General features: G+C 36.5%; 5 protein-coding genes across 8 annotated transcripts in view; 2 read left to right on the top strand and 3 right to left on the bottom strand.

Moving 5' to 3' along the window:
- Positions 1-10102, top strand: part of LOC114524952 (hypoxia-inducible factor 1-alpha inhibitor-like) — a 40790-nt gene extending 30688 nt beyond the window's left edge. The window contains exons 1-7 of one of the 3 annotated variants that reach the window (XM_028546202.1): positions 6284-6680; positions 6914-7186; positions 7382-7570; positions 7783-7878; positions 8239-8375; positions 8792-9098; positions 9338-10101. In XM_028546202.1, coding sequence (XP_028402003.1) covers positions 6441-6680; positions 6914-7186; positions 7382-7570; positions 7783-7878; positions 8239-8375; positions 8792-9098; positions 9338-9388 — 1293 coding nt within the window. In that variant the 5' untranslated portion in view covers positions 6284-6440 and the 3' untranslated portion in view covers positions 9389-10101. Of the gene's footprint in view, positions 1-6283; positions 6681-6913; positions 7187-7381; positions 7571-7782; positions 7879-8238; positions 8376-8788; positions 9099-9337 lie in introns of those variants that run through there. The other 2 variants (XM_028546201.1, XM_028546203.1) reach the window with 2 other exon arrangements.
- On the bottom strand, positions 1764-4235 carry LOC114524955 (uncharacterized protein DDB_G0280315-like). Its single transcript, XM_028546207.1, has 6 exons — positions 4093-4235; positions 3536-3721; positions 3297-3462; positions 2958-3152; positions 2630-2734; positions 1764-1964 (listed from the first exon to the last, which is right to left on the bottom strand). The coding sequence occupies exons 1-6, from the start codon at positions 4149-4151 to the stop codon at positions 1833-1835; spliced, it is 843 nt and encodes a 280-aa protein (XP_028402008.1). The 5' UTR covers positions 4152-4235; the 3' UTR covers positions 1764-1832.
- Positions 1795-13703, bottom strand: LOC114524956. 2 transcript variants are annotated; one of them, XM_028546210.1, is made up of 7 exons: positions 13448-13703; positions 12886-13071; positions 12640-12805; positions 12294-12488; positions 12053-12157; positions 11580-11712; positions 1795-1831 (listed from the first exon to the last, which is right to left on the bottom strand). In XM_028546210.1, the coding sequence occupies exons 1-6, from the start codon at positions 13504-13506 to the stop codon at positions 11581-11583; spliced, it is 843 nt and encodes a 280-aa protein (XP_028402011.1). In that variant the 5' UTR covers positions 13507-13703; the 3' UTR covers positions 1795-1831; position 11580. The 2 variants fall into 2 exon arrangements, with proteins under 2 accessions (XP_028402011.1, XP_028402010.1); XM_028546209.1 differs by lacking the exon at positions 1795-1831 and having other exon boundaries at positions 11520-11712; positions 13448-13702.
- A 6779-nt stretch (positions 13704-20482) lies between these two features.
- LOC114524987 (succinate dehydrogenase [ubiquinone] cytochrome b small subunit, mitochondrial-like) lies at positions 20483-21906 on the bottom strand. Its single transcript, XM_028546248.1, has 5 exons — positions 21824-21906; positions 21650-21742; positions 21484-21543; positions 21129-21279; positions 20483-20954 (listed from the first exon to the last, which is right to left on the bottom strand). Exons 1-5 carry the CDS (start codon positions 21858-21860, stop codon positions 20777-20779), a joined length of 519 nt encoding a protein of 172 aa, XP_028402049.1. The 5' UTR covers positions 21861-21906; the 3' UTR covers positions 20483-20776.
- Positions 21907-21961: 55 nt separating this feature from the next.
- Positions 21962-23057, top strand: LOC114524988 (transmembrane protein 218-like). The gene is made up of 3 exons (XM_028546249.1): positions 21962-22165; positions 22260-22362; positions 22785-23057. Exons 1-3 carry the CDS (start codon positions 22062-22064, stop codon positions 22932-22934), a joined length of 357 nt encoding a protein of 118 aa, XP_028402050.1. The 5' UTR covers positions 21962-22061; the 3' UTR covers positions 22935-23057.
- The last annotated feature ends 1970 nt before the right edge of the window (positions 23058-25027 follow it).

The following is a 25027-nucleotide window of genomic DNA, read 5'->3' as shown; positions in this document are numbered from 1 at the left end:
GTATATCGGGAGGTTATTTAATGCGAAGTTAATAATTGGGGGTATTCGATGTGTGTGTCGTGCGTGCGTTAAAATGAAGACTGCATGGACGCGGCTCCCAATTTTCCCAGTTGAGAGAAAACGAAGAGATATTCTGAGCAAACGTGTGATTGAACTTTATTACCTGGCGAATTTCTATAAATACTAGTCGGCAGTATTATAAAGTATAAACTTGTATTTAATTATTGCATTGCCGTTATAGAATAGACTCCACTATTAGACTAACGTTACGAGGTTCATGCAAGAATAACACAATCGCCCCACAACAGAAAGCATGCATGCGTCAATGATTGAAGTGCCCTGTTAAATTTTAGCATTTAACATCCAGGGGTGAAGTGAACTAGTACATGTACTGGTATGAGACCTCGTTCACCTGACTTATTATATACAGTAGGAGGCAAAAGTTTGAGTCCAGTCGTTGTAGAATTCCAGTATTAAACCCTGGCAGTGTATTCGAGTAAGACATGCGTATTAGTGTTTCAGTACTGTAAACCATATTAATTACACACTGTTTTGGTCCTAATGATCTAAATTATAACAAAATAAAGTTCTTATTCCTTTACACTGCCCAAGATTGGTGGGAAAAAGGGCAAAGTGATGGTGCACAAGGACAAATAGTTGCATTAAGTATTGAGGGATTCTTTCCTCGTAAGATCGCAGAAAAAGTGAGAATTTAAAAAGGTGGTATGCAACTAACCTTGGAGAGGTTCGAAGAAACTAAATCCTACTCAAGCAAACTTTTAGCTTCTTCCGTCATGCTCGGTTTGGCAATATTGAAAGATATAATAGGATCCTAATTAAAGTAAAGTATCATCCAATTCTTCAAGGACATGGAATTTCATCTGGTACAAGGATGATCGCGTGTGTAACTACATGATAATCCCCATAAACACCTGCACATCTTCTATGTGCCAGAAATCGTTTAGAAGCAAACTCGTTTGGTGATCTCGTTCTCATGGCTTTCCACCTCAAATTCCAGATCTGAAACCTATCGAGTACTTGTAGGACCGTTTTAACCGGAAAAGGGCGAGGCACAGACCCGCCAGCCAGAATGACTTGAGGCAAGTGGTCAACGAATTCTGGCAAGGTATTAAACGTGCGACATTAAGAAACCTATGGAGTCTATGCCAGCAAGAATAAACGTCATTTCAAGAGCAAAAAAGAGGGACACTAAGCATTGACATGAAATGCATTTTTGCACATTAACATACGTAAAATGATATATAACGTCTCATAGTTGTTGTACAGCATGTATTTTTCTGTTTACTCGTGTACTTTTTTGTAGTTCACTTATCGGTAAGGTTTTCTGTAGAATATTAATATATGCTGCTAAAACAATGAAATACAGTCACTGGACTCAAACTTTTGCCTCCTACTGTACATGTGCATGCAACAAAATTCTCAGTTGCAGAATGCAAACCGCGGTATAATGATATTTAATTTACGTTCTTGCAGAATGGACGTTTCAAAATTTACCAGTTCAAATTTTAATCAATGCAATCTTTGGAACTTGCTCCATTCTAGCTCAGAAAATTTAGTTCTAGAGAGCATTTTATCAGTCTATTTTTGACGTCATGCATTTAACAGACCCAATGATCAGTAAGAATCCCATGGAGATACATCTAGAGCGATGCTGGTATTTTCGTTCGAAAATATCTTGGAGCCGTAATAATAATGGGTAAAAGAATTTGTTAATACTCGTGACGATCTTTCAAACATGACGAAAAATTTTATTGTGATTTTGCACAGTGTTTTATGACATTCTTACACATATTATCGTTCGTAATAGTAAATTAAGCTTCCAACAGTTGCTGATATTCCATGGCGAGCGTAATGAGAGTGGTGGTAAATTTCTTCAGATCCAGCAGTCTAGCGCCGTCAATTACTTCTCGGCATACTGGAGATTCTGAAGATTCTGCGGGAAGCTGTAAAAGAAAATTTTATTTTACAATTAGTCGTTTTTATAGAATTCTAGATTGAAATATGTACACTGTCATAAAAAGCACGAACATTTCCACTGCATGTATAGCAGCAATCAAAACGAAATTAGTTTTAACTCGGGCCACTGTGGTAACCGAGAATAGGTTTCGCGATTATTATTATTTTTTGGTTCGCAGGCTTAATCTTCCGCGCCGGCAATCACATATTTACTGCTCAATGCAGTCAGTGTATGATTGAACTATCAGGACGCATAGGCCTGCAGTTTGACGAACGCGCACCGGAAAGAAGAGAACAGAGCTAAAATAACTTATTAATTATAAGTAACTTAAAATATTGTGTCAATGTGATTGCCTGATTGTGTTATTTTCATATTGTCGTGATCTGTAAACGATCTGTAAACAATGCAAATATTTTTTGCGCATCGCCCAGTAACCCGACCGCGTAGCCCGAGTTAACGCCTTTCTATAGCGTCTTGTTGAGGTATGAAAAGTAAAATATGTCACAATACTAGACTGAGTAGACTTTTGGATAAACGCCGATTACTTCAAATGCCTATCTTTTTAAAAATTGGATCAATAATTTTCTATACGTGAGATAATAAAGGTTCTATTTTTGGACTAGTACAATATGTATAAGTGAATTAACTCACCTCGCAAACGTAGGCACTCTCAGATTCAGTTTCATCTTCAGAGTCAACACTGAAGAAGTCTTCAACTTCAAAGCTGCGATTGTGATACTCGATCATTTTCAAAATCTAAAGAAAAGATATAAACCTTATTTTCAGTAACGATGTCATCCACGTAGGCAAAAATAAGGCAATTAGTTTAGTTTAGTTTAGTTTAATAAATTTGTCACATCATTACAAACATTACAGTCAATAACAAAGACGAAGAATATATAAACATAGTGACAGGCCGAATACACAGCTTTCTTCCCCACGGGAACTGTGTGGAGAATAAGCAAGTATACATACTTACAAAATGTCCCAAACTGTTGGGAAAGAAACTCTGAAGTTTCATCACAACACAGATTGTCTCTCTTGCAGCTGTTACATTCGTAACATGATCGTTCGGGACAGAGATTGCGAGATTTTCTATGTAGGGACATTCGTATTGATATCTTTTGACCAAGGTTTTGATAGCCAGTTGAAGATTCTTCAGAAAAACGCTAGGCTGAAAGGAGAAAATAAAATTACCTTTAGCATTCTGAGCATGTACGCTTCATTATTTCAACTGAAGCAAGCGATCGGAGCTCAGGGAAAGGATTTGCTCTTGTGAACTAATTGGTACGTTGTTTCTGCAGTCTCGCAAACTTACTTCTCTTTCAATCTTCAAAGACTCCAGTAGTTCATCTTGCAAATCAATACTGCGACGACGTTTTCCAAATTTCCACGTATAGCCAAGGTTAGTTTGCCTATTTTGCCAGTTGTGACCGACTTGGAAGTTGTGGTTTCGACGATAGTTGGCGTTCAAATTTGTTTGCCTGCAAATATCAATAAAATATGCATTGGTATAATATATACTAATGCCTAGTATTGTCACGATGCAGCGATTACCTGGATCGGAAGTTATGATTCACATTAGTGTTCCACCGATTACCACCATAATTGTAGTTCAATTGTCTGTAGTTGAGGTTTGTGTTGTGTCGTCCATTGTTGCTTCGATGATTGAGGCCGTTATAATTGAGATTGGTATTTCTCCCCAATCGGTAGTTGTAATTTCTGCTGTTCCATTGTGCCGAACTAAATAAAAAAGTTTCATTAAAAACCGCTTGCGTGAAACCGTCATGCAACCAATTTAGAGATGTGACAAGCTATTAGAGGATCACAATGAAAGCATTTGTGTAAATCAATTGTATTTTCTCGATTTTTGTTTTCTCTTTTTATTAACCAGTCAAAAATTTGGCATTCAATTGTCAATATTTCATACTCTGCATGTACACTTGGATAGCCACTATTCATCAATTAATTTTTGCACATAGTAAACAACAATATATAGGTGCATATATACAAGATGAAAAGATAAAAGTCCCCTTATTGTTTGATGCAGGATCACAGTGATCTCGAGGCATCAGTGTAACTCATCGCAACGCGTCGTTCTAAGAACAACTTACCTAAATCCGGCTGCAAAACAAAGAATAATGGAGAATAAGCAAGTTACAGTGAGCTTCATCTTTTCTTGAACCAATTTTCTAGTAGAACCAGTTTAACCCTCTTCGAGACTTCGACAGTTCGAGTATGAAAGCAGTGGAAAAGATCGCGCCTTATATACTCCTGGTTGCACCTCAGCCCAGAGTAAAATTTGATCCGGTAATTGCTGTAAGGCTTCAGCATTTCCTTTTTAGTTTTAGTTCACAGGCGTTCCAGCATGCTTTATCAACTTCCTTTCAGAAACTTAATTCTGAAGAACATGCAGGGTGTTAATTCGCTGTTATTTTCCGTCCATGCAGGTTCATATTTCATCAAAGTTATTTTATGTTATTTTTTACTTGATATTTGAGTTATTAGCACATCGCAAACGTTTTGGAAACCAAACGTTAATAAAAAGCATAAAGATTTGCTGTGCATCCTCGTTATACCTGCATAAATATATTCCATTTCATTTGACGTCAGCATTTTTTTGAACGACAAACTGACTATTACTATATCCTCGAATTTGCGTCTGCGCGCAAGGTAGAGTCATTGCATGTACTGACACAGTTTGCGACTTTAGGCCATGTACGTTATACCACAGTTAATAGAATATACATGGTTTGGAGACCACATAAAACTACAATACAACTAGTACTCATTAACTATGTTGAGGTAGGTTTATGCAAAAAATTGTTCCTTTCTCATCACGTGCATCAGTATTGTATTTTACACAGATAAACCAATAGCAATCTTACAATTAACATATTTTTCAAGTCAAGGTTGAGGAGCTTAGCAAGACGAATGCCATTTGTACGTTTGGCTAAAATACAATAGACAAGCGACGAGAAAGGAACCATTTTTTGCATAAATCTGGACAATAACATAGTTAATGTGTTGTGCTGTACTTTTATTTAGTCTCCAAACCAGGTCTATTCTATTCACTGTGGTTATACAGTGGAATAGGAATGTCCCTAAATTTTGCTGCCGTTCACAGTGAAACAAACAAACAAGTCAAATCCAATCATCAACTTTCAGAAATTACGTTGGTAAGCAACTTAAATAATATCCGTGCATAAGTATACCGGACTGCAAAACAAACAAAAAAAGATGTATACAAGCTTCAGCGCAAGAAACTTGGCTTTCATGAAAATAAAACGTGGCCTATCTGTTTTAGTATATCAGGCCATTCAGCAGTTAAGATTCAAAACACCTTTGGAATGTTCTTCCAGCTGAAGCGCACGATTAATCCTAATTCCTAACCTTGTGTACCTCCCCTGTGACGCACGTTACGCAATTTATTCTAAATTCGATTTACTGCCTGTGGTATATGTTCCGTTTCAACTTGTGCAAGCAATGATTGATATTTTTTGGCATTTTATTAAAATAGTTGCTAGCAAATAACTAAAGTTTTCTGGAGAGTTTATAAATACACTTTTCAAATATCGTGAAAAGGATACAAAGCAATGAGATACTGAGATCGGACGATAGGATCTTCTTGTTTACGCAATGGAAACAAATTGGCCGTTTTCCATTTTTGAGGGAAATAGCTATTATTAAGCGATTGGTATAATTAGTTAACGACGGACTCATTTCCAAGACTACCTCACCGTCCCTTAATAATCTACCAGGGATGTTGTCAGGGCCACTAGCTAGGCATATTAGACCTATTTTATAAGGAATATTTTTTACATCAGTCTGATTACCTATTTTCGTATGAAACTGGTCCTGTTTGATTCATTAGGATGCTTTAACACCGTTCATACCGTTCCGTACGGTAATAAAGCATCCTAATGAATGTTGTCCGACTGAAGCCGTGATATTTTTAATCAGGATATTTTTAATTCACATTTTCCTTGCTTTTTTTAAATTGAAAATACCACACTTGAGTTATATCAGTCAATCTACCTGACCCTGTATTTTGCAAAACGAGACTCGAAGACAAAATGTCACTGATGTGTCATTCAATTTTAATTCATCATCTCTCGTGTGAGAGGAATGTAAGGAAAGCGCATGTAAGGAATGTTCGCATGTGAGGAAAGCGCTGTGATCTCAATTTCTCAATTTCATTAATTGCATTGTTGTTCCAAGTGCGCTGTTTTGTGAGTATCCGTTTATCTCTGGATATTTCAGACCGCAGAGGATTACGCAAAGACGGGACTTCCGTGCCATATGTCATTTTAGAATGTTTCGCTTGACGTCATAATCTGTACGTTAGACGCATTTCAGCGTTTATTTTAGCGTGATATTTATTGTTAAAGCTTTCTGAGTACGGCTTCAGCTTCCTTTTCAGCATAAGAAGTGTTTCGTTTATTTGCGCTCAGATTTTAACATGTCGTTACGTAGACAGTGGTCATTCACAATGCTGTCCTTGGATGTGATGATTTTTGCCCTATTGGTCTGGGCAACACAGCGGATTGTTGCCTTCGACGCCTGTAAAAAGTCCGACGAAACCTGTAGTGCAAACCACAATGATTATTCTGACTTTGTTGGACGCTACACATTCCCAACAACTCCGATTAGGGCCGTCGAATGTAGAAGCGAAGAAGCCATAGCAGAAATGACTAAGGGGGTGAGTAATGATGTAAAAACTGCATGTGCATGCGGCACTGTTACATAAGAGTTTGGGAGGGTGATGAGTATATCTATAGGTAGAAATATGTCAACGTTCGTTGCTGAGGCCAAATTGTATAGAACTTTTAACCACGTTAAAGTCTTTGGCTGCACTTCAACAAAACCATCCTTTGAATGTTTACGCACCTCCAAAAGCTAGTAATTAATATAGTTTTTGTTTTATAAATCCAGGTTCCAATTGTTTTGAAGAACTGTCATTTTGGTGAGATCACACAGGGGTGGACATTTGAATATTTGAAACAAAATTTACTGTCACCTAATCTCACAGTTTACAAGTCCCCAACAAGAAGATTCTTATTTTACAATCGTGAGAACTCCAGGGAAATTATAGAAAATATAACATGGAGTCCGCCACATAATGTGACTGAGATGAGTTTTTTACAGTTCCTCAATCAGATTGACGAGCTTGAAAAAGCTGGAAATGGCACAAAAGCATATTTGCAGGTACGAATCAGGTCAAATTGTATTTATAAAATGACACCTAATTGACTAACAATTTTATGGTACAGTCTGTAGAAGTTAAATGTGAAGACTATATTTTCGTGATATGTATCCGTAAGTTCTGATCACAAAACTCTACGGTCGCGGCATCAGTAGATATACATTATAGTTCTAATGCTAATGTCTTATTTTATATAGAGCAGCCTTGAAAAGGAATCTCTAAATTCAGACATGCAGGATGATGTGTTGATGTTTAATACGAAGTGGTTGAAAGATATGAAAGAGAAACTGTCATGGGGTAGACTTGATGTTAATCTTTTCCTTATTGGTATGGGCGGAGTCGTAACACCCGCCCATTACGATATTATGGAGAACCTATTTCTGCAGGTTTGTCCTAATTAATACACCAGCGCCTAATTCAGATTAAACCACTAACCAGTACTGTTGAATCAATAAAACAAATTCAGATAATGGGAATAAAACTACTCGTGTCGTCACTAAGTGTAATTATCCAGAACAATGACGCATATAGCAAACATAAACTAAAATACAATTTATACAGTAGTTTATGTATCGTATAGTTTGAAATTATCTTGTAGATTCATGGTAAAAAGCGATGTATTTTGTTCAGTCCAGAAAATTACAAGTTCCTGTATCCTTATCCTGTTTATCATCCTCATGATCGTCAGACACAGGTATACCATGCATCACAGTTCAAGGTTATAGTAAATTAAAAATTAGTTTTTTTAACTCTACGAGATGAAGAAATTTACTTCGCCCCCTTTCACTATCCGTTACCGCGTACAAATTTGCACAAGTGCTACATGCAAGAGCTGTTGGTTTGTGGAGGACAATAATTATATATGAATTGAAACTTCAAATGACCTTTTGAACCTCACGCGGTTGACTGTTGATATATGTTTTGTTGTTGTTCGTTGCTCCTATTCTTAGACGTAATAGCTCGCAATTTTTATTACTATTGAGTATTGACACCATTGGATAAACTGTATTTAAGACACAGTGTATAAAGAAGTCGTTCTTTTTACCTTTTGTAGGTGAATTTCGATTTTCCTGACTTTAAAAAGTTTCCAAAATTCCGCAACATCACTGGTGTTGATGCTGTCGTTGGACCCGGTGATGTCTTGTACATTCCAAACTACTGGTGGCATTACATTGAGTCAGAGAGCGACAGGTATAGCATACGGCAGTAACGCCATTGAAAATATTATACTAATATAAAAATATATTAATGAATATAGCAAGGGATAGAAATTTCCAGCCAGTTCGAAGATCATTAACATTTGAAGGGAAAAAACGTTTTCAATTGAAATCATTCTTGGAAATTTCCCCCTTTTCATCAATAGTACACTACAGTACCCAATTACAGTACCTTCAGGGGCGTAGCCAGCCTGACGATTTTGTCTCACTGTGTAAATTTCGAGTTATTATTATTATTCATTTCTTTAGAAATTTATTGTTTTCACAGTCAGTGAACACGAAAATATTAGCATAGCGGGACAAATCGACAGGCTGGCTACCCTATTGACTATTGAGTACCTTCCGTTCCCAACGTCTGGTGTTAAATGTTATAAATGCTATTTATAGCAGAACCATATCTATGAATTTCTGGTACTTGCCAAAAGATGCTGAAGATGAGTTAGTGGAGGATGCTAAAATAGCTGCAGAAGAAGAACAAGTTGAGAGCATTGGTAGCGAAAAAGAACCTAATGGGAAATCTGGGGAACAAGGGAAAGAAGACAAAAGTGAAATAGAAGATAAGGAAGAGAAAATGGAAGAAGAGGGTGAAAAACAGTTCAATAAAACGAGACCTGATGCATATACTGCAGGAGAGTTGATTGGGCTATCGCGAGATATCGAGGCCATGGTTGGAGAGGCGCTAAATGATGTCAAAAAGGTAAAAAAACATGTTACTAAACAACTTAGTGCAATATATCACTACTGCACGTAATCGTACATCGTGCAACTCCAGTGTTTTTAAAGCTAAGCCATAGTTTTAAATCAAATATATTCTATCTGTTACTGCATGCATCACATGAAATAGAAGGATTTCTTCCGAGGGGATTTCGTCATAGTCCAAAAATATTTTAATTAAATTAATTTGTCCCGATTTACAGTTTTACATATAAATTCTAGGTGGGTGCATTTTTAAAAGAGTTGGTTGATGGACGCTTTGACCACGTTTGAAACAAGACAACGATACAGTTCCGGCTGTTATCATGCAGTTAGTAAAGAAAATGCGTTAAATATGAATTGCGTTTTAGTATGCACCTTTACTCCAATGAAACAAAAAGTGGTGTACTAGTACTGGATTACTTTTTATCATTATCGTGCAAATGGTTGGTCGCCATGTTATTTAAACGTCGCATTTTTGTCGCGTCGAATGCAATTCTAACACTAGATAATGAGATGATAAACCTCATTGAGTTCAGTTACATATATTCTCATCTCCAATAGGAGTGGCTCATCATCTCATATATTGTGTCAATTGCGTCGCGACCAAAATGCGACGTATAACTAGGCTATAACTAAAGGCGTACATTGTACATAGAAGTATCTTTTCATGTAATTTATTATATGATACTATTGGTGTAATTTACACCTCACATTCCTTCCGTTAGTATTTGAATATTTATTAAATGTGCGCGGGAATGAAGGTCCTGTTACACGGTGCAATTTTTCATGGAACACGTCTCGCAATGGCTTTGCGACGAAAGATGTTGAAGATCATGCATTTGGATCACCAGGAGAGAAAAATTTAAAAATTTGATTGCTCTATAGATCTAATGCAGAGATATCCTTCAAAGAATAATTACTGACTTCGTTTTACATGGGTTTGAAAATGGTCGTAGCTAACAATAGCTCATGTGCTGAAATTTGTAAACAGTTACGGAAAATCTATATGATTAAATTTACACCGTAAACTGTTACCATGACTTTTGTTCATTAATAATCTCGGCTTACATCTAAATTGAATATTGAGACCTATACATACTGATATATAGCAAATTGACATCGATTTATATGTATTTGCTGGCCGGCTTATACAAGCTTATTTTGGCCTATTCAGTTCACTTTTTTAGTCAATCGTTTGATTCGTTTCTTCTTAATTATAGAAGATTCTATAAATTGGGAAAAAGATATTGTCATGCATACGAATTACGACATGAATTTGAAAAGTACAACATTATAAAATACATATTTAGATTTCGCCCATTTGTCTGCATGTCAATGTAACATGAAAAACGCCTATGTCCATGGTATATTGGGAGATCTTTCAATGCGAAGTTATAATAATTGGGGGTATTCAACATTCATTTTGTGCAATGTCAATCTTTTTTTAAATCGATTGACAGACTCCTCGCTCAATTACCGACGCTAGTTACGCCCGAGATTTCACTGCAGGGGGAAAAGTGCAGACCATTTTACTTAAAATTCGGAGGTTTCGCTTAAACAACTTCGTCTGAATCACACAATGATTTGGCGCTCGAAAAGGTCAATTTTGTAACGTTTTTACGGCTTATTCTACCTTTTCCTACTTGCACTCTTAATGAATACTTCATATGTGGTATACTTAGTTTCGTCGGACTCTGGCCAAAACGTCTTTCCAAAATTAAGATTCGTAAGATGCGTAAGATTCGGAAAATTCGCATCGCGTTGCAGAATCACGTTCGATGTGTGTGTCGTGCGGGAAGTTAAAATGAAGACTGGACGGCTCCCAGTTTTCCCGGCTGAGAGAAAACGGAGAGATATTCTGAGCAAACGTGTGATTGAACTTTATTACATGGCGAATTTCTATAAGTACTAGTCGGCAGTATTATAAAGTATTAAATTATTTGATTATTTAATTATTGCATTGCCGTTATTAGACTCCACTATTAGACTAACATGTAAGGTTCATGCCAAGAATAACACAATCGCCCCACAACAGAAAGCATGCATGCGTCAATGATTGAAGTGCCCTGTTAAATTTTAGCGTTTTACATCCAGGGGTGAAGTGAAGTACATGTACTGGTATGAGACCTCGTTCACCTGACTTATTATATACATGTGCATGCAAAAAAATTCTCAGCTCAAATTTTAACCAATGCAATCTTTGGAACTTGCTCCATTCTGGCTCAGGAATTTAGTTCTAGAGAGCATTTTATCAGTCTATTTTTGACGTCATGCAATTAACAGACCCAATGATCAGGAAGAATCCCATGGAGATACATCTAGAGCGATGCTGGTATTTTCCTTCGAAAATATCTTGGAGCCGTATTAATAATGGGTAAAAGAATTTCTTAATACTCGTGACGATCTTTCAAATTTGACCAAAAATTTTATTGTGACTTTGCACAGTGTTTTATGACATTCTTACACTATATCGTAATAGTAAATTAAGCTTCCAATAGTTGCTGATATTCCATGGCGAGCGTAATGAGAGTGGTGGTAAATTTCTTCAGATCGAGCAGTCTAGCGCCGTCAATTACTTCTCGGCATACTGGGGATTTTGGAGATTCTGCGGGAAGCTGTAAAAGACAATTTTTTTTTTTATTTTGCAATTAGTCGTTTTTATAGAATTCAAGATTGAAATATGTACACAGTCATAAAAAGCACGAACATTTTCAGTATATAGGAGCAATCAAAACTAAATTAGTCTTTATTCGGGCTACTGTGGTAGCCGAAAATAGGTTTCGCGATTATTATTATTTTTTGGTTCGCAGGCTTAATCTTCCGCGCGGACAACGGATAAACGCCGATTACTTCAAATGCCCACGTTTTTAAACATTGGACAATAATCGTCTATGCGTGAGATAATAAAGGTTCTATTTTTGGACTAGTACAATATGTATAAGTGAATTAACTCACCTCGCAAACGTAGTCACTCTTAGATTCAGTTTCATCTACAGAGTCAACACTGAAGAAGTCTTCAACTTCAAAGCTGCGATTGTGATACTCGATCATTTTCAAAATCTAAAGAAAAGATATAAACCTCATTTTCAGTAACGACGTCATCCACGTAGGCAAAAATAAGGCAATTATATGGCCGAATACACAGCTCTCTTCCCCACGGCCACTGTGTGGAGAATAAGTAAGTATATATACTTACAAAATGTCCCAAACTGTTGGGAAAGAAACTATGAAGTTTCATCACAACACAGATTGTCTCTCTTGCAGCTGTTACATTCGTAACATGATCGTTCGGGACAGAGATTGCGAGATTTTCTATGTAGGGACATTCGTATTGATATCTTTTGACCAAGGTTTTGATAGCCAGTTGGAGATTCTTTAAATAAACGCTGGGCTGAAAGGAAAAAATAAAATTATCTTGAGCATTCTGAGCATCGATGTATACGCTTCATTATTTTAAAGCAAGCGATCGGAGGTCAGCGAAAGGATTTGCTCTTGTGAACTAATTGGTGCGTTGTTTCTTGCATGCTGTCTCGCAAACTTACTTTTCTTTCAACCTTTAAGGACTCCAGTAGTTCATCTTGCAAATCAATACTGCGACGACGTTTTCCAAATTTCCACGTATAGCCAAGATTAGTTTGCCTATTTTGCCAATTGTGACCAACTTGGAAGTTGTGGTTTCGACGATAGTTGGCGTTCAAATTTGTTTGCCTGCAAATATCAATAAAATATGCATTGGTATAATACAGTATATACTATAATGCCTAGTATTGTCACGATGCAGCGATTACCTGGATCGGAAGTTATGATTCACATTGGTGTTCCACCGATTACCACCATAATTGTAGTTCAATTGTCTGTAGTTGAGGTTTGTGTTGTGTCGTCCATTGTTGCTTCGATGATTGAGGCCGTTATAATTGAGATTGGTATTTCTCCCCAATCGGTAGTTGTAATTTCTGCTGTTCCATTGTGCCGAACTAAATAAAAAAGTTTCATTAAAAACCGCTTGCGTGAAACCGTCATGCAACCAATTTAGAGCTGTGACAAGTTATCAGAAGATCACAATAAATGCATTTATGTAAATCAATTGTATTTTCTCGATTTTTTGTTTCTCTTTTTATTAATTAACCAGTCAAAAACTTGGCATTCAATTATCAGTATTTCATACTCTGCATGTACAATTTGGATAGTCACTATTCATCAATTGATTTTTGCACATAGTAAACAACAATATAAAGGTACATATATACAAGATGAAAAGATAAAAGTCCCCTTATTGTTTGATGCGGGATCACAGTGGTCTCGAGGCATCAGTGTAACCCATCGCAACGCGTCGTTCTAAGAACAACTTACCTAAATCCAGCTGCCAAACAAAGAATAATGGAGAATAAGCAAGTTACAGTGAGCTTCATCTTTTCTTGAACCAACTTTTCTAGTAGAACCAGTTTAACCCTCTTCGAGACTTCGACAGTTCGAGTATGGAAGCAATGGAAAAGATCGCGCCTTATATTCTCCTGGTTGCACCTCAGCCCAGGGTAAAATTTGATCCGTTAATTGCTGTCAGGCTTCAGCCTTTCCTGTTTAGTTCTAGTTCACAGGTGTTCCAGCATGTTTTATCAACTTCCTTTCAGAAACTTCTGAAGAACATGCAGGGTGTTAATTCGCTGTTATTGTCCGTCCAGGTTTATATTTCATCAAAGTTTTTTTTTGTCATTTGATATTTGAGTTATTAGCACATTGCAAACGTTTTGGAATCCGAACGTTAATAAAATGCAAAAAGATTTGCTGTGCATCCATGTTATACCTGCATGAATATATTCCATTTCATTTGACGTTACCATTTTTTGAACGACAAACTGACTATTATTATATCTTCGAATTTGCGTCTGCGCGCAAGGTAGAGTCATTACATACAATTACACATGACTTTAGGCCATGTACGTTATACAGTTGAATAGGAATGTCCATAAATTTTGCTGCCGTTCACAGTCAAACAAAAAAACTCATCAACTTTCAGAAAGTACGTTGGTAAGCAACTATAATAATATCCGTGCATGACTACCGGACTGCAAAACAAACAAAAAAACATGCACAGGCTACAGCGCAAGAACCTTGGCGTGCATGAAATAAGAAAATTTAGCCTATCTATTTTAGTATACGAGGCCATTCAGCAGTTAAGATGCATGCGCGTGTGTGATGCTGTAAGCCAAATGTATTTTGATGCCCGTTCAAAACTCCTTTGGCATGTTCTTCCAGCTGAAGCGCACGATTAATCCTAATTCCTAACTTCCCCTGTGACGCACGTTACGCAGTTTATTTTAAATTCGATTTACCACCTGCATGTGGTATATGTTCCGTTTCAACTTGTGGAAGCAATGGTTGATATTTTTTGTGCATTTCAGTTATCAAAAATAATTACTGGCAACTAACTACAGTTTTCTGGAGAGTTTATGAGCGCGCTTTTCAAATATCGTGGAGAGGATACAAAGGAGTGAGATCGGACAATAGTTGTTTGCCAACGTATAGGATCCTCTTGTTTATGCAATCGAAGCAATTTGGCCGTTTTCAATTTTTGAGGGAAATAGCTATTATTAAGCGATTGGTTAAATAATTAGTTAAAGACAGACTGATTCCAAGGCTATATACCTCCCAGTCCATTAATAATCTACCAGGGATGTTGTCAGGGCCACTAGCTAGACATCTTAGACCTATTTTATAAGGAATATTTTTTACATTAATCTGATTTCTTTTTTCCTATGAAACTGGTCCCGTTTGATTCATTAGGATGCTTTAACATGCACCGTTCATACCGTTCCGTACGGTAATAAAGCATCCTAATGAATGTTGTCCGACTGAGGCCGTGATATTCAGTTTAATCAGGATATTTTTAATTCACATTTTCCTTGCTTTTTTAAAATTGAAAATACCACACTTGAATTATATCGGTCAATCTACCTGACCCTGTATTTTGCAAAACGAAAAATTGAAAATACCACACTTGAGTTATATCGGTCAATCTACCTGACCCTGTATTTTGCAAAACGAGACTCGCGAAGACAAAGTGTCAATGTGTCATTCAAGCTTCGTCATCTATTGTGTGACAGGAATGTAAGGACAGCGCATGTAAGGAATATGTGCATGTAAGGAAAGCGCTGTGATCTGAATTTCATTAATTGCATTGTTGTTCCAAGTGCGCTGTTTTGTGAGTATCCGTTTATTTCTGGATATTTCAGATCGCAGAGGATTACGCAAAGACGGCACTTCCGTGCCATATGTCATTTTAGAATGTTTCGCTTGACGTCATAATCTGTACGTTTCAGCGTTTGTTAAAGCTTTCTGAGTACGGGTTCAGCTTCCTTTTCAGCATAAAAAGTGTTTACTTAAAAGCATAAAAAGTGTTTACTTGCGCTTAGATTTTAACATGTCGCAACTCGCAACGTAGACAGTGGTCATTCACAATGCTGTCCTCTGATGTGATGATTTTTGCCTTATTGGTCTGGGCAGCACAGCGGATTGTTGCCTTCGATGTTTGTAAAAAGGCCGATGAAACCTGTAGTGCAAACCACAATGATTACACTGAATTTGTTGGACGTTACACATTTCCAACAACTCCGATTAGGGCCGTCGAATGTAGAAGCTAAGAAGCCATAGCAAAAATGAAAAAGGGGATGAGTAATGATATAAAAACTGCATGTACATGCAGCAATGTTTCCTAAGAGTTTGGGAGGGGGATGAGTATCTATAAGTAGAAATATGTCAATGTTCGTTGCTGAGGCCATTTTGTATAAAACATTTAACAACGTTAAGTCCTTTGGCTGCACTTCAACAAAACCATCCTTTGAGTGTTTACGCACCTCCAAAAGCTGATTAATATAGTTATTGTTTTATAAATCCAGGCTCCAATTGTTTTGAAGAACTGTCATTTTGGTGAGATCACACAGGGGTGGACATTTGAATATTTGAAAGATAATTTACTGTCACCTAATTTCACAGTTTACAAGTCCCCAACAAGAAGATTTTATTCTACAATCGTGAGAGCTCCAAGGAAATCATAGAAAATATAACATGGAGTCCGCCACATAATGTGACTGAGATGAGTTTTATACAGTTCCTCAATCAGATTGACGAGCTTGAAAAAGCTGGAAATGGCACAAAAGCATATTTGCAGGTACGAATCAGGTCAAATTGTATTTACAAAATGACGCCTAATTGACTAACAATTTTATGGTACAGTCTGTAGAAGTTAAATGTGAAGACTATATTTTCGTGATATGTATCCGTAAGTTCTGATCACAAAACTCTACGGTCGCGGCATCAGTAGATATACATTATAGTTCTCGGCTAATGTCTTATTTTATAGAGCAGTCTTGAAAAGGAATCTCTAAATTCAGACATGCAGGATGATGTGTTGATGTTTAATACGAAGTGGTTGAAAGATATGAAAGAGAAACTGTCATGGGGTAGACTCGATGTTAATCTTTTCCTTGTTGGCATGAGCGAAGTCGTAACACCCGCCTATTACGATATTATGGAGAACCTATTTCTGCAGGTTTGTCCTAATTAATACACCAGCGCCTAATTCGGATTAAACCACTAACCAGTACTGTTGAATCAATAAAACAAATTCAGATAATCTTACAAACTGGAATAAAACTACTCGTGTCGTTACTAAGTGTAATCATAGAGAACAATGACGCAATATAGTAAACATAAACTAAAGTACAATTTATACAGCATTTCATAAATCGTATAATTTGAAATTATCTTGTAGATTCATGGAAAAAAGTAAGTTCCGATGTAAGTTCCTCTATCCTTATCCTGTTTATCATCCTCATGATCGTCAGACATAGGTATACCATGCATCATGGTTCAAGGTTATAGTAAATCAAAAACTAGTTTTTTTTTCAACTCTACGAGATGAAGAAATTTAATAACATGGTTATGAAAATGGTCGTAGCTATAAATAGTTCATGTGCTGAAATTTGTGAGCACTTACGGCCGAAAATCTAATATTATGATTAAATTTACACCGTGAAAATGTTGCCATCACTTTTGTTCATTAATAATCTCGGCTTACATGTAAATTGAATATTGGGACCTATATATATTGGGATATATATATATATATATATATATATATATATATATATATATATATATATATATATAATATATATATTTATTATGCATTACTAATGCAATCTCGATTGTGATGGGCTAAAAACTTGCCACCTACGCGACATTGAAAATTATCGTAATTTTTTGCCGCTAGTTTGTAGTCAATAATGGCGCAGGCTTCTTCTCTGAAAAAGGAAATACATAATAAAACAATTTTTGAATTCGGTTTTCGCATGATATCGAGAATTATCAAGCCTCAGTTTGCGTTATCCGCCTCATGCAGCTTCGCTCCGCTATCACACTCAACCTATATATATATATATATATATATATATATATAATAACGTAAAGAATTCAAGCAATTTCATTGGTCGAGAGCCATGATCTATAAGAGGACAGACGCACGGAATGACGTCACAGCAATTTTCTTTTTACCGGTTTAATTTTGGATTTTTTTCAGTTTTATTATATAATTATATTTTCAATTTTATTATACTCGCCCCGGCGGCTCGTGGCCACTTTTTTTGTTCTTATCACATATGACGTCATACCGTGTATCTATAACTGAACAGACAACGGTTCATTGTAATCTATTTGTTAAATATATATATATATATATATATATATATATATATATATATATATATATATATATATATATACATATATATATATATATTTATTTATATTTATGCAACGCTCACTTGTATAAGTTTGAGCACTCTGGTGACTTCACAATACAATTCCAACAATGTGTAACCGTACGTCCTCTGTCCCTAGTGCAGGAGTCACCATATATATATTTGGCTTATATACAAGCTTATTTTTGCTTATTCAGTCCACTTATCTTTTTTAATAAATCTTTTCTTCTTAATTAGAAGATTCTATAAATTGGGAAAAAGATATTGTCATGCATACGAATTACGACATGAATTTGAAAAGTACAACATTATAAAATACATATTTAGATTACGCCCATTTGTCTGCATGTCAATGCAACATGAAAGACGCCTATGTCCATGGTATCGGCAGCTTTATCAATGCGAGGCCGAGGGTTAATAATTGGGGGTATTCAACGTTGAATGTGTCAATCTTTTTTTAAATCGATTGATAGACGATCCCCCGCTCAATTATCGACGCTAGTTACGCCCGAGAGTTCACTGAAGGGGGAAAGGTGCAGCTATACGAGCTATACGGCTGATACGTCGGATCATTTTACCTAAAATTCGGACGTTCTTCTTAATTTTGGAACGTTTTTACTGCTTATTCTACCCTTTTCCCGCTTGCACTCTTAATGAATACTGTATATATGGTATACTTGGATTCGTCTCGCCAAAACATCGTTCCAAAAGTTAATTTTTTTTTGGAAAATTCGCGTCGCGTTGCAGAATCACGTTAGATGTGCGTGTCGTGCGGGAAGTTTAAACGTGTGAATCACGTCCGATGTGTGTTGTTCGGCCGTGTGGGAAGTTTATACACGAAAGGTGGAAAGCAGTTGCTTAGTTAACTACATAATTCGGTTCACATTTGATAGGTTTTACCACGAAGGAAGCCGCCGCCTAACTTACCGCTTGTTTCATGATTCATCATACTTGATATACTATTGTGGTTACTGTTGTTGTTGTTGCTGTTGTTACTGTGGTTATCGTTCTTTTTCTCTTTGTTTTCTTTCTTTTGTTTTTTTCATATTTCGTTATTGTTGTTGTTTTTCTTGTCGTCGTTGTTACCGTTGTCTTTGTCGTTTTTACTGTTTTTGTTGCTGCCATTGGTTCAAATTCCGAACTTGGTAAGTGGCTTTTCGTTGTTGCAGCTGTTGGATTAGCTGTTAAGCTTTTAATCCCAGGGTCCTTTTTAGTAGTTGTGAACTGTTCCTGCCATCTTGTTGGAACCTATAGGAGATGATAAAATGAAGACTGTACGGCTCCCAATTTTCCCGGCTGAGAGAAAGCGGAGAGATATTCTGAGCAAACGTGTGATAGGTATGATTTTTAACATTGATAATCAGAGTTATACAGCTCTAGACCTCTTGAACTTTATTACATGGCAAATTTCTAAAAATACTGGTATATATACGCCAGTAATATAAAGTATTGCATTGCCGTTATTAGATTTTAACGAGCTTCATGCAAGAATAACACAATCGCCCAACAACAGAAAGCATGCGTCAATTATTGAGGTGCCCTTTCACGAAAACCTACCCCGGCCTTTGTCTTCGCATTGTTTCAAGGTTTCTAAGTTCTAACCTTTTTAGTAGTATGTTGCACAGGCGCCATCGTTTTCATCTCAGGTGTAGTCTGTGGTGCTGGCTTACATATGCCACTAGCATACGATGAAAGTGCACAGACGAGACCTTCGTCGCATAAACGGGTGCTCGGGGACCATTCACCGCCACATTCTTCGCCCTCTATTTTGGCACATATTTTGCAACAACCACAATGGGGCTCGTACACAAGACCTCCTTTGCATTTTTGTTTCAAGGACTCATCATCCTGGCAATATTCGTAATCGCATTCACAACCGTGTCCACGAACTTCATTAACCGACAAAACAAGCAGCAAACTGAACAAAGCAGGTATCATGGTGGAATTCGTGCTTTCAAAATCCGTTCAAACTGCTTCTATAGCTGCAGCAGGTTTTTTTTGAGGGAGGAATTTAGACGTCTCTAATACACGATGATTCAATGGATGCCGACTTTCTGATTATTGCAACGACTCGATCGATTTTCAGCGAACATAATATTAGACCGTCACTTGGTATCCTATTCACGGATTGAAAATATTTACTATTGCCTTTTGTGTCTCCTATTCTATTCTTTCAAAACCGTTGACAGGACTTATCATCACTTTCTTTCGTTCGTCATTCAACAACTCCAGATTGTATTTAGTCACGGGGAGAACACTGCTGATTGTTACAAGTATTGGGGTTGGATTAGTAAATATTTATTCACCCAACTTGAATAATATCAGGTTCCATATTTTTGAAAGGCAATTCATGTACATTTGATCAAATATGCTTTTTATTAAGCATTATCAAATCCAGGTGGGCAGTCTAATCCACTGAATTGTCAACCTTGCAAGCCAGGCTCTTTTACCTACGCTCCCGCAGCGTGGGCCGCGAGGAGCGTACGTAAAAGAGCCTGGCTTGCGAGGTTGCTGAATTGTATGGGTTTCAAGGTGCTAACGATTATTTCTTAAAACCTCAAAAATGTAATTTTCACATTCTTGTACGGTCTCTGGAAGACACTAAGCCCTTAAAGACACAATAATATGCACACCATAGTACGAAAATCACTCAGTGAGGAAAATTAACTACATTCAATTATAGATCATTTAAAACATACCCTGAATACTAATTACTTCCGTTTTGGAATGTAGTGATGTTAAAGCTATATAGTATGAGTATGTCTACTGCTTTAATAATAATTCAAGCTAAATAAACATAATGGTATATAATATTAATAATCACCAATTCCTGAACTATACAGCCTGAAATACTGTACATACATGCAAACAGAAATTACACATAACAAAGCAGTTTCTTTCAATAGTATATAAATTGTGATAGTTATAATTTCCACAACATTGCAACAGCTTTGCAAACACCAACATCGTAAATGTTCAAATATGCTAAACCAAGAAATGTTAATGCTGATACGCCTGCCCAAATGTACACAGCTGTTGTTGTCACAGCCTTGGTTGAAAAGATTTCAGGAAGGTAATCTGACAATATTTCTTTGGTGCCCCTAAAGAAAGAAGAATAACAGAACACAATCAAACAGCATGAGAGTGGATTTTTTTGCAGCAGTAAATATCATTGAATCACAAGTTTTGCCATGCTGATTTAAATTTGTACGGACCTTTACTGTTTATTAAAAAACAAACAAACAAATTGACATTGACAATATGCAATTACTAACCAGTATGAATGTAGAGGGAAGAATATTGTTATTGCCCAATCCATAACTGGTGTTGGAGCAAGAATGGCTGCAGGATATATGCCAATCATAAGCACAGAAATATACCGAAACATTTTCCAGTGAGGTGACCCAATTTCTTCTGTTTTTTCAACTAAGAATTAGTATGAAAAAATGAAAGGGTTAGATGGGTTCAAGAATCAAGGATAAATTTATATCGGTGATTTTCATTTCTTGCATAGGAAAACTTAAACATGCAACTTAATTAGACAGATCATTTTTCAGCTTACGGAGAAAAGTTCTAAGGAAATGCAAGATGCAACTGGGGAACATTTGTTATAAGTTATTAAAAACACACCTGTTTGATTCTGAAGTAAACAACTTGAATGAAAATAGTTTTTTTGCGTCAGTGGGAATACTAAATGGTAAGGAAATAACATCACATGCATCATTATTTTTTAGTCACTATTCTACTACACTACTCGGTCTATATACATACAACCCACTTAAATTTAAACTTGTACCTGACTTCTGGAAGCACTGCGAACGTACAAAAGCCGAACCATTTTGTAGCTTGTGCAAATTTACAAACAACCTCTGCCCTGATGCAACTACACCTATAAATGTTATGATGATAATATGATGATGGTAAAATTAAAATTTCATTTTTTTCTTGGAATAAAACTTTATATACATACCAACACGATATAATGATTGCCTCAATAAAGCCGCCATCTTGAATCGTGCCTGATCACACGATCGTCGGGCGTCTTCGTACCACTTTTCAAGAAACAATGATTGGTCGGTGATCATTCGTATTTTCCCGGTAAAACTCGCCTGAATTCGAATGCAAACATTGAACATGAACAAAATTTGTTACAATTTGCAACATATGTATACATTTTCAAAATGATAAGTTGAAGTTCATCCTGAACAATGGCTTTAGTTTTAGGAATTGGCTCTGGTCTCTTTGCATTAATAATAATTTGGATTGTTGGTCTTATTCTTTGCGTCGTTTTCTCAAGGGTATCTGCTTTGAGGTAAGCATATTCTTATAGCATTAATGTACATATGTAACAGTGCAATCGGTACAATCAGAGCATTCGTACCATAACATTTTCTCTTCATAAATAGGAATGGTGTAGTTGGAATAGGCATCCTAATTATTGCTTTGACAGTCATCTTAATTTTGTATCCACGAGAATCAGATGAAAGTCCTAAAGAAACATCTAAACAGGTATAAAACTGGAATTTGATATCTATATGCAGTTTATAAGAATAGGTAATTGAATATATCCTTCCCTTATAAGTAATACCCTTAATGTCAGAGAAAATCATTATGAATAAACAAAGCATTAGTCACTCCATAGGTAGCCCAGAAATCTGTTTGTACTCAGCCTTCAACTACATTGTTTACGTGCACGGTCAGCTTCTACTGTCTGTACTAATTACAGCAATTAGTTACTGTATTATATATTAATAGCATCTATGTATAATACAGTAGTTAGTACAGACAGTAGAAGCTGACTTCGTGTGTTACCAATGTAGTCAAAGGCTGAGTACAAACAGATTTCTGGGTACCTATGGTCACTCCATTTGGATCATTCACATGCAATTGCCTGAGGTTACAGTGAGAATGCATTGTCTGGATTTTTTTAGCCAGTGGACAACCTTTCTGTGTTACGTACAACAATATTTGCTGGGGCTTGCCTGCTTGCTGTAATATCATTGGTGCTTATGCTGGTGTTTCACTGGATGGAACCACAGTATGCACCAGCATTGCTGGCAAGAAAAAAATACACATTCTAACTGGGTTGTATAAATACACAATCTAGCTGGGTTGTTTCCATAAGGCTCTCCATTTGCATCCAGTCAGTTCATGTATAGATCAATTAATGGAGATGCATGAAAATGTTGGAAATTTATACTCCCCCCTGAATGAATCAAATGCGAGGAAGGAGGCAGTTCATCAGAGAAGGTGATGTAGTTTGACGGATATGTGATGGGAATTCGTACCATACTTGACTGAGACAGAGTCGTATGTTAGAAATAAACCATAGATAAAGACAATTACTTTACGCCGATTGCTACACCCATTGTCCTTGCCTAAAATGTAGAAGAAACAAAAAAGAACTATGTGGCAATGTGTAGATTATAGGCATAATCCACAAATTATTGGCTGATAATGATCAACGAATTTTGATTTCAAACTCGTCTTGTTTAGGAAAGTCTGAAATCATTAGTCTTCGGTAGTCACTTCATTGCTTGGTAATAGGCACATGAACCTATTTTTCATCCAATACAGTGTAATTGAAGCAAGCCCAAGCCGATGTTTCGCTAGCAATGCGTAATTGAAGCAAGGTCAAGCCGATGTTTCGCTAGCAATGCGACCATCATATACTAGTGATGCATTAATGGCAACTGATGATTGCATGGAATATATTATAATTAAATTCTAGATCTATCTTAATAAAGTACATTAAAAGAAGATTATCTCAGATTTCCCTTATCATTTTTAAGGATACAGTGTCTTTGTATCTGCTTGATGAGATGATTTCCAAAACGTCCAGATACGGACCATACCATGATCAATTATGATCAATAAGATTAGGGATTTGGGAACGTAGAAAACGCCCTACACGGGGGAAGGGCGGGAAGGGCCAGGATATTTTAGAAGTGTTTCAAAGCATCAGTGATTTTCCAGCAATCAGAACAATTAGTTATAACATTTCTCCTAAATTCAAGAAATTCCTGACCTAAATGCATATAGGACATGGCACCATTAGTGATTAGTGTGAATTCATATTTAGTTTCCCGTGCATTCCTACAACTATTCCTATAACTATTCCTATAATTTGCGATCTTCATTAAAGTCATGCAAAGAAATTATATTGTACATTTCTGTATTGTTATAAAAGAAAATACTATCGAGTATGTTAAAACAAGTTCACATGTTCTTTTGATTTCTAACTGATACGTATTCTGCAATATAAAAGCTTATCATACACATCTGCCAGACTGCCAACTGTAAAATGACCATTTTAACTGATTTGTGACACAATGTTATGAATGCAGACGATTCGCTCACAATCTTTAAATCTTCAATATAAGAGAAGGTATTTTGGGTATTTCAGCTGTCTTATCAAAATTTTGTCGGTCTCCACATCACATGGTGCTTCCCCCCAAAACGCGCATAAATAAGCGGGACTCAAATTTGATGTTTTGGCAAGTATAGACTGTTCCAATGAGCTTGACTGAATACTGATACAGCGGCGGTGTCGCTAAAGACGACGCGGAACGTTTCGTTTTTCGAGTGTTAGATTAATTAATAAGCTAAATGTTTCATATCTCCAACTCTGAGGATGATTCTAAAAAAGTATAGATAGACTCAGACTTTTGGCGCCTATTTGACTGTGTAATTGTAACTGTACCCGGTTCTAGCGCTGTATAGGCCGAATATTACGGTGGCTCACAGGGGCCACCCATATAAATACGTAAATACCAATCCTCAAAAATTCCAAACACAATTTAAATATTTCGAAAGGCACTTTACATGTTTTCAAACGCACTTTAAATATGTGCAACACACTTTGAAAATCTTTAAACACACTTTAAGTTTTCCAACACACTTTAAATTTTCTAACACACTTTAAGTTTTCAAACACACTTTAAGTTTTCTAACACACTTTAGATCTGGGCTCATCGCGGGCTCATCGCATAAGTACCCGCATGCGCAAGTCAAGGTTACTTTATTTTCTTTTTTATCCTGTCGTTGCGTGGTGCGTTTTTTCACTCGATTTTTTTAAACTTAAAAGCTCGCAGGAAAGCAAGGAGTCGAAGATATAAGCAGTACATGATTGATAAATATGAGTTGTGCAGGGTGCGGCAATGCTGCGGCTGAT

The sequence above is a fragment of the Dendronephthya gigantea genome, unplaced genomic scaffold, assembly GCF_004324835.1.
Source record: "Dendronephthya gigantea isolate DGI-Jeju-01 unplaced genomic scaffold, DenGig_1.0 000032F, whole genome shotgun sequence".
Lineage (NCBI taxonomy): Eukaryota > Metazoa > Cnidaria > Anthozoa > Malacalcyonacea > Nephtheidae > Dendronephthya > Dendronephthya gigantea.
Note: the sequence above shows the minus strand (reverse complement) of the source record. Positions and strands in the feature narration are given on the sequence as shown.

Excerpts from the sequence above, each read along its gene's own strand:
- LOC114524955 (XM_028546207.1), bottom strand. The coding sequence starts at position 4,151 with ATGAAGCTCACTGTAACTTGCTTATTCTCCATTATTCTTTGTTTTGCA. Across the intron at positions 3,463-3,535 it reads AATCATAACTTCCGATCCAG|GCAAACAAATTTGAACGCCA; the intron begins GTAATCGCTGCA and ends TGATATTTGCAG. Across the intron at positions 1,965-2,629 it reads AGAGTGCCTACGTTTGCGAG|CTTCCCGCAGAATCTTCAGA; the intron begins GTGAGTTAATTC and ends TTTCTTTTACAG.
- LOC114524956 (XM_028546210.1), bottom strand. The coding sequence starts at position 13,506 with ATGAAGCTCACTGTAACTTGCTTATTCTCCATTATTCTTTGTTTGGCA. Across the intron at positions 12,806-12,885 it reads AATCATAACTTCCGATCCAG|GCAAACAAATTTGAACGCCA; the intron begins GTAATCGCTGCA and ends TGATATTTGCAG. Across the intron at positions 12,489-12,639 it reads CCTTAAAGGTTGAAAGAAAA|CCCAGCGTTTATTTAAAGAA; the intron begins GTAAGTTTGCGA and ends TTTTCCTTTCAG.
- LOC114524987 (XM_028546248.1), bottom strand. The coding sequence starts at position 21,860 with ATGGCGGCTTTATTGAGGCAATCATTATATCGTGTTG. Across the intron at positions 21,544-21,649 it reads GCAGTGCTTCCAGAAGTCAG|TATTCCCACTGACGCAAAAA; the intron begins GTACAAGTTTAA and ends CTTACCATTTAG. Across the intron at positions 20,955-21,128 it reads TTCCCTCTACATTCATACTG|GGGCACCAAAGAAATATTGT; the intron begins GTTAGTAATTGC and ends TTCTTTCTTTAG.
- LOC114524988 (XM_028546249.1), top strand. The coding sequence starts at position 22,062 with ATGGCTTTAGTTTTAGGAATTGGCTCTGGTCTCTTTGCATTAATAATA. Across the intron at positions 22,166-22,259 it reads TCAAGGGTATCTGCTTTGAG|GAATGGTGTAGTTGGAATAG; the intron begins GTAAGCATATTC and ends CTTCATAAATAG. Across the intron at positions 22,363-22,784 it reads CTAAAGAAACATCTAAACAG|CCAGTGGACAACCTTTCTGT; the intron begins GTATAAAACTGG and ends GGATTTTTTTAG.